The following is a 9,377-nucleotide window of genomic DNA, read 5'->3' on the forward strand; positions in this document are numbered from 1 at the left end:
TTGATATTAAAGTTAATTTCTTGGTGCATGCATTGGTTTTGATCGATGCCAAGCGTCGACTTTCTGCTAATTAGTGACTTTTGGATGAACGCTAAAATCATTGGTCTACGTAACATTCGTCCACTATAACAATTGACGTCGGTTTATGACTTTAACCTGGATCCACAAATTCAATAGAAATCAAACAAATACAAAGTCATATAGAATCATCTACTTGATTTACCTATTCAATTTATATTTAAAATAGAAAAAGTACAAGTTCTATGGACAAGTGTAACACATATATTGCTCCATTTATTTCCATATTAACATTATTACTAATTCTTATTTAACTTTTTTTAGAACATTTTATATGATGAGTTTATATTACGCAAGCAAATAAGAAGTGTTGTGTGATGAAAACGTGATAACGCATACTCGATCCTTCAGGCGCTTGCTCCTGAAGGTGGTGGCTTTGGGTGTTTTGCAAGGGCAACATCAATGAGAGGTACTTATGCCCTCTATGGCATGGGTGCAAGCACATCGATGGAAGATGCACCTCTATGGCGGCTGTGACCCGATGATCCTTGTGGCATGGGGTGATTTTTAAGGACATCATTGACAACTTTACTTGAATTCTTTTTAAACATCTTACCTGCCATTAGCACTGCAAAAACTCCTTTTAGTTTTTTAGCTTTTTCCATTAATGTAAATTTTGATTGAACTGTTAAAACTCTATTAGCTGCAAAAATCAGTAATATTATGACGCAACAAAGAAAGGGAAGTTTCGCACCTTAGCTATGGTGTTTTGTTGTGGGTAGAAATAGTAAAAAAATTAAAGAGATCTTTGGTTTAGTAGTAGCACCAGTAGTAGTTATGAATTATGATGACTATACCATGGGGATATTGTTAATAGATACTACTATATATTTGGTTTAATGAAATAAACGAATTAAGTTTCAAACTTCAATTTTTTTTTTTTACAGGTTCAAACTTAATTATCTTGCACGAATGTATATAATATACAAAACTGATGTGCTATTATATTTAGTGTACATGCCATTAACTGATTTATTTATATTTGTAGAAATATTAAAATATGCGAGTAATTAAATTATTACATTTTGTCTAAAATGATAGCTCAAGTGGTAAAGTTAGGGCCTAGGGACATATGAATGGGGAAGGGAAAGACCCATGGAACGATCTCTAGATGATGCAATTTATCTTTCTAATGGAAAAAAAGAAAAATTATTATGTTTTCCATGCGATATCTATCTATAATATATATAAAAGCAAAGCTTTTGCAACCTTGGGGGTAAAACTGTAATTTAATACTTTAATACACATGGGTTGAAATTTTTCCATGGTCATATACGTAAATTTATGAGTAATTCAATATGAAATCAATCCTGGCCATTCATTGCTTCTAATCCTAACCGTTGATCATTTTCTTATGAAACTCTTTGTACAATCTTTTCATATTCTTGGCCGTTTATTTGTTGCTTTTGTAACTCCTGATTATGGATTATGGTTACAAAATCACCAAGAGTTTCTTTCTTCATCTCCCATATATAAAACATTTTTCCATTCCCCTTTCAACTTATTTTCATCTCTCTCATTTTAACCTTCAGCATCTCCATTCATGTGCAGGTCATATCTCTTCGATTTGGATTCTCCAACAGCATCATTCCAGCACAAGAAGATCTTCCATCAGGTTAGAAAATTTTCTTTTGCGTCTTTTCTTCTCCATCAGTCACTTCTTCTTCATCAATTTTCATTCTCAGGCATTGAAGTTTTTCTCCATCATCATCTTCCATCCGGTAAGAGCTCTTCTTTTTTCGCCTTATTTATCCTTTTTTATTTATCTGTTATGATTTTGACATTTCTTTTTCTTCAGATTTTCTTCTCATGTTACGTTCTTCCCAAACGGTCTTATTTTTTCTCATTCGTTCTTCTCATTCTTCATCTTCCACTCCTGTAAGATTCAGTCTTTATTCGCAATATGCACATTATTATCGCTTATTAAATAGATGAAAGTTACAAATTTTATTTTACTTTTGTAATTTATGCATGTTTTGTTCTTTACTGTTGATTATCAATATTATTATGATCTATTTGTAACTTCTATTTCATTTTAAAAATATTTTATCTTCATAAACTATGAAAGTTATCTCCTTGATTATTTCTCTAATTGTGTTTCATTATTTTTCTTGCACAATTTTATGATGTTTACATCCATTTCTTTGACAGTTTAATCTTCAACCAATGTAAGTTTTTTGCTTTCTTTTAATTTTGATTAATTTATTATCAACTTAGTTGACCAAATGATAATAGTTTCTTCTAATCCGGTACAATTGAGCATCTTTTTATCTTTTACATTTCATTGATTTAGTTTCAATTTGTTTCTTTATCCAGATTTTCTCATTGTTGTTTTCCATTATTCCAATGTTACATCTTGAAAACATGTAAGTTTCTTGCATTTTCCGTAATTTTTATTGTTTCATTATGAACTTAGTCGACTAAATGAGAGTCACCTTTATTTTATTTCATAACTTGGTGTTGTCATCTTCATCGTCTACCTTAAGCTTTATTCAATTTATGTCATCTTTAGGTGATATTTACACTATGAATGTGGTCACTAATTTTACATTATTTTTTCAGTTTTCGGTTTTGTTTTTCCTTCTTATTTATTTTTTCTATCAACTCTATTTGGTGAGTTTTGTTTCATTTTTGTTTATTTTTCTATTGAAAGTAACTCCTTGATTTAAAAAAAGGTTTCATATATTTGTTTTTATCTATGAGATTTTAAGTAATTAATCATACATATTATTTCATATGTGATTTTTCAGAACCCGTTCGATATTCAGCAGACTTTAAATTTCAGTCGTTTGATATTCCCCTTGAACTTCTTCCATCAATGTTAGTATATAACTTTCAACTATTAAGGTCAAAATTATTTTAAATGAAATTATTATTATTTAATTTATATGAGTTATGGAATGTCTTAGGTCAACATTAATATTAAATATGATATTAGTTATGAATTTCATAAGACGCATATCATTAGTTTAGGTTTGTTGAAGTATTAATCAATTAATATTTAATATTAACAATAAATATTAAAAGTTAAAGATCACTAAATAAAAAAAAACCCTACCTCTTCCTCTTGAACTTCCTTCATCAATGTCATTCTATAGACTTTTACTATTAATTGAAATAAATAAATTTATTATTATTTATTTCATATGATTTATGAAATTTAAAAACAAATTTATATTTATTTATATATTGAGAAGTTTAGTAACCTCGAGGGTAAAATAGTCTATCAATAAACAATGTTTCATATATTTATTTTTATCTATGAGCTTTTAAGTAATTATACGTATTATTTCATATGTGATTTTTTAGAACCGTTCGATATACAACAGACTTTTAATTTCAGCCGTTCGATATTCCCCTTCAATTTCCTCCATCAATGTTAGTTTATAACTTTCTACTATTAAGCTCAAAATTATTTTATATAAATTTATTATTATTTAATTTATGAGTTATGGAATGTCATAGGTCAAAATTAATATTAAATATTATATTAGTTATGAATTTTATAAGACACATATTATTAGTATAGGTTTGTTGAAGTATTAATCAACTAATAATTAATATTAATAATAAACCTTAAAAGTTAAAGATCACTTAATAAAAAAACTCCACTATCCCTTCCTCTTGAACTTCCTTCATCAATATCATTCTAGACATCTACTATTAATTGAAAATTACTTTAAAACAATTTATTATTATTTATTTCATATGATTTATGAAATTCAAAAAAGTATGCTTAATACTAAATAAGATATTACCAAAAAGAAAAAAAGACTATCACCAACCCTTTCCCCTACAACTATATAAATTAATAAGTGTTAATACTCATTCAACATGTGCACTTTACATAAGTTTTGTTGAAGCATTTGCTTTTTTTTTTCAAAGGCTCAAGCTTCAAGACATTTTTCCAGGTACATATACCCAACAGTTAACTATTGATGTACTAACCTAGAATGTTAACACGTATTCTAACATTCTTTTTATTTCATTATGATCTTCAACTTGATTTCATCATCTTAAATTGAAACACCTAAAGAATTATTTTCTCATTAATTTGCCCAACTTTTGTTATGTAGGATGACTCAAACAGTTTGTATGTTCCATGTGTGTGAAACAAGAGATTTCAAAACACCTCAAATTGTTAATAGTATTGAAGTGCTCTTAATCGTTGAAAATGTATACAATTTCTTTGTTATCCTCACTTTCATGGTACCTAATTCAAACTATTTATTGTTACCATAGCAAAGTGAATTTTTAAAATTGTAGTTTTTCAAATGCCACAGCTTATTGACACACTATGTGCAGGACAAGTTTATGCGATTCGGAATTTTATAATTCAAGCACCTACTAGAAAAATATAGAGTCACAAAGCGCAAATACATGATTACTTGAATGAGCATCTCAAGAACTGAAGAGGTTACAAGTGACACTACTTCTGAAGCAAAATATAATTTTGTACAATTTAATATAGTTGACATCATTTTCATGTAATCGGTCATCTCAGAAGAAGCCAAGGTTTATAGGGCTAATTTGTTTTATAAAAGAAAGGACATATAATACCACATGGAAAATAATTGCATCTTCTAAACTACAATAATCCATATGGCTTAATCTCTAACATTGCTTCCTTAAATGAATGACCCTAATACTATGTTGTTTCTTACCTTTCTTTTTTCATTCTTCATTACTTTACTCTGCATTGCATCGTTCTCCTCAATAGCCACTAATTAATACTCAATTTCCCCAAAATGCATATTGCATATATACAAAACTTCTTAGGATATAACTTTCAAATGTCCATGTTCAAAAATAAGTATTCGTTACTTACTACTTCTCTTATTTTTTTCTTGAAAAAATGAGAAGGTCCAAATTTACTTAGATTGTAGAAATTTTATCTAGACGGATTTAACTTGATTTCATCCTACTTTATATTTGGTTTAATATGAACAAACTATGAATTATTTGTAACCAAATAAAAGACAATGAATTATTTATTTTTTACATATTTATTACTTTCAAGTTTATATATCAACGTTCATATAATTATAATTTTTACCGATACTTAATTTTAAAATAACGAATAGCTAAACCTAATATTAACAAATTACAATTTTTTATTTAAGCACATATATTATTGAATTCGTATGAGTTATGAAATTTCATAGGAAAAAATTTACATTAAAACTTAGGGAATTTCATAAGATACACATTAATAGTTTAAATATGTTGAGTCATTAATCAAGTAATAATTAATATTAACAATAAACTTTAAAATTTAAATATCATTCAATCAAAAAACCATATTCATTTCATTTTGGACTTCATTCATTAATGTTAATTAGTCTATAGTTTTCTACTATTAATCTCAAAATTATTTTTAATTAATTTATTGTTATTTAATTCATATGAGTTATGGAATGTCATAGGGGTGAACTTAATATTAAATATGATATCACTAAAAAAATATACATAATAAATAACAAAAAAATAACAAACATGTGGTGCCAAAAAAATCCTCCCCTTGAACTTCCTCCATTAATGTTATCCTATATGCCTCCCTTGGTGGTGATTTTCTTGCTGGTTTCGGTATGGTGGCTAGGGACGAGGATGGCGAGATCTTGGCGGCGGCTTCACACTACCCGACGGCTGCTACTTCAGCCACGATGGCAGAGGCGTTTTGTCTCCGTTGGGCCATGGAGCTTTCTTCACAGTTAGGATTCAGGGGGGTGCAGTTTGAGACTGATTGTCTTCAGCTTTTCCATGCTTGGAAGAAGGGTGTTGGTCATTCTCCTTTATTTTCTTTGCTTCAGGATTGTAAGGCTTTTGTTCGTTTGTTTGATTGTGTTGAGTTTACTTTTACTCGTAGACAGGGCAATACTTGTGCTGATTTTATGGCTCGGAACACCTCTACCCTTTCAAATACTGTTTGGGTGGAGGAGGGTCCCCCGGGTTTATGTAGCCTTTTACAGGCGGATCTTTTGGCTTCTATGCCGGTTATGATTTAATATATGTTATGCCACGTTCAAAAAAAAAAAAAACCTCAAAATTATTTTAAATGAATTTATTATTATTTATTTTGTATGATTTATGGAATGTCATAGAGTACACTTAATATTAAATATGATATAACCCAAAAATATTATACATAAATACCAAAATAATATCACAATATCACAAACATGTGATGCAAAAGAAAAAATCGACTAATGTCAATAAAACCCCCATTTCTATCTCTTTCCCCTTGAATGTCCTCCCTCAATGTTAGTTTTTAACTTTCAACTAATTTATTATTATTTAGTGTATATGATTTATGGAATACCATAGCGTAAACTTAATATTAAATACGATATCACAAAAAAAATATACAAAACTACCAAAATAAATATCACAAACATGTGATGCAAAAAGAAAAGGAAAACCATCTCTATCTCTTTACTTCCTTCATCGATGTTAGTCTTATAACTTTCTACTATTAACCTCAAAATTGTTTTAATTGGTTTTATTATTATTTAATTCATTTGAGTTATGGAAGGTCATAGGACAAAATTAATATTAAATATTATATCACTAAAAAAATATATATAGGGAATTTCATAAGACGAGTTTAGATTTGTTGAAATATTAATCAACTAATAATTAATATAAATAAAAAATCTGAAAAGTTAAGGTCATTCAATAAAAAACTCCCCTAACCCTTCCTCTTGATCTTCCTTTATCAATGTCATTCTATGAACTTATACTATTAACTTCAAATTGCTCAAAAAAACACTATTAACTTCAAATTATTATAAATAAATTTATTATTATTTATTTCAAGGGTTATAAACCTCGAAAAGATAAACTTAATATTAAATAAGATCTTTAAAAAAAATCCAACTTCTATCTGCAAAGTACAATAAAATTGTTATATCAAAAGAATAAATCCAAAACATCAATTAGATAAACAAGGACAAACAACAACAAAAAAAGACAAGTACACTCATAAAAAAACCTACTACAAAAAAACACAATTTTAAAAACATATATTAACACTTCGAAAAAAAACCTAACTATCACAAAAAATATTGTTTTTTATCTTTTTCATATGAATAAATAATTTTAAAAAAATATAAAAAAACACAATACAAAATAAAAAAGAATGTCCCCGTGCAACGCACGGGTAAAAAGTACTAGTAAGAATATAAGATATAGAGGAATTTGGGGACATGCGATAAAAGTATTCTTTTTTTTTTTTTGTCAAAAAAGTATTCTTTCCTTTCTTCATACTCAGCCTCAACTATTCTTTGGGCCTTCCTTTTGACTAGCATCAACCATTGTGATTTGGGCCTGTGAAGCCATAATCGAAATGGCTAAATACTATGTTAAAAGTTTATGGCTTAATTGCACATTTACTCCCTCATCTTTCACCATTGTGCGAAGTCTCTCCCCCATGTTTAAAATGAGCGAATTTGCTCCCTTATGTTTCAATTTGTGAAAACTAGGCCCCTCCGTCAGTGAACCGTCTAAAAGTTAACAGAATTGGCTGACATGGCTTGCTATTTGCACCACTGTTTCCTATTTACACCCACTCTTCATGTTTTTAATATATATACCGTAAAAAAGGACCATGAAATTAAAAAAAAAAAAACATCTTCTTCACCAATGTTCTCTTCCTGTGATCTTTCCCCCTCTTCAACTTCTACAAAATTAACAAACAAAATGAAGAACCCATTTAAGCATTCCCTCCTTGTTGTTCTTCGTTTATCCCCTCTGCAGAATCAGTGCCAAAAACCACCCCTCCCTCTTTCCCTCAACCCACCTCTCAATCTCAAATCTCTTCGTCATATGAAATCTAGATTTCCTGAAACCTTCATCTCCCATCTTCTTCAACCAAACCCAGAAAAATCATCCTCTTTCTTCCATGGTCTCATGAAAACCCAGAAAATCAAACTCATTCAAAGACCTTCGATGGGGAGATCGGGGAGGACGGCGGTCGTTGCTGCGTTTGTAGTGGTTGTGACCGAGGCGGAGCTCAGGGGCTGTGCTTGAAACCCTTTATGGGTTGTGTTACTTTGAATCAGGGAGAAAATTGTTGTTGATTCATCCTGTTTTCTAGGTAGTTTGAGTTTGATTCAACATCTGTGGGTTTTGCTGTGTACGATTTGAGTTCAAATTCATGGTGTTGGATGAAGAGGGAAGAAGAAGAAGAAGGGAGTGGTGGTGGTGGTGCTGTGTAATGGGTTGAAGAAGATAAAAATTTGAAAAAAAAAATTAAGTTAAAAGAAAAAGGAAATATTTTTAAAGGAAAAGAAAAGGAATTTATGTGACATGGCATCCTAATGGCGTGCAATGTCACAGCCACGTCAAGTAATGAGGCCACATTAGAAAAGTCTGTTAAATTTTGGATGACAACTTAACGGAGGGGCCCAATTTTCACAAATTGAAACATGAGGGAGCAAATTCGCTCATTTTAAACATGGGGGAGAAACTTTGCACAAAGGTGAAAGATGAGGGAGCAAATGTGCAATTAAGCCAAAGTTTATCTTTGATAAGCTTAGTAGTAATCAATGGCCGAACAGAAGTTCTCACTCTCTAAACAAAGTCCATCCACAGCATCATAATGGGTGTTAAAAAGGGGTGTGAAAATAAATTCCCTTAGAGATATTTAGAGGAAGAAGATGAAGATAGAAAAGGTGGGTGACAAAAACAAAATTAACGTGTAGGATTTAAAAAAAAATACATATAGGATTGACAAAAAAAAAATACATGTAGGGTTAGTAAGATGATGTTGAGGTGTTGATTGGACTAATTGATCACACATAGGCCCTAAAAATGAGTTTTGTCCTTAATTTGATTATTTTTTTCCCAATGACCAATTTTATAGGATTTCAAAGCTATGGACTTAATTGATTCCTCTTACGAAGTCAGGGACTTGAAACATTTTTAAGAAAGAAAAATCATTTTCAATTGAAATTTATAAATATATTTTATATAAATATAAAATGATTAATAATGATAAATTTATATCTTTATTGTTGGAATTTTTATGAATAAAAATTTACAATATAAATTAATTATAATAAGTATATCTGTATATATATTACATTAGTTATTTAGTAGATAAATGTAATTATGTAAATATATATGTTACTACCTTTGTGTTCCTTTAAATGGTCTATCTAGAGAGAGAAAAAAAATGTTTGTTTATATTTGTCTACTTAAAATTTTAATAGAGCATTAAATGATTTTTTCCATATAATGTTCTTATAATAAAAAGGCTTAATAGCTCTTTTGGTCCCTCACTTATCGTGGTTTTTCAC

General features: G+C 29.4%; 1 protein-coding gene across 1 annotated transcript; it reads left to right on the forward strand.

Annotated features, from left to right (window-relative positions):
- Positions 1 to 5,666: 5,666 nt before the first annotated feature.
- On the forward strand, positions 5,667 to 6,083 carry LOC130725811 (uncharacterized). The gene has a single exon (XM_057576998.1). It carries the CDS (start codon positions 5,667 to 5,669, stop codon positions 6,081 to 6,083), a length of 417 nt encoding a protein of 138 aa, XP_057432981.1.
- Positions 6,084 to 9,377: the final 3,294 nt, after the last annotated feature.

The sequence above is a fragment of the Lotus japonicus genome, chromosome 6, assembly GCF_012489685.1.
Source record: "Lotus japonicus ecotype B-129 chromosome 6, LjGifu_v1.2".
NCBI classification, from domain to species: domain Eukaryota; kingdom Viridiplantae; phylum Streptophyta; class Magnoliopsida; order Fabales; family Fabaceae; genus Lotus; species Lotus japonicus.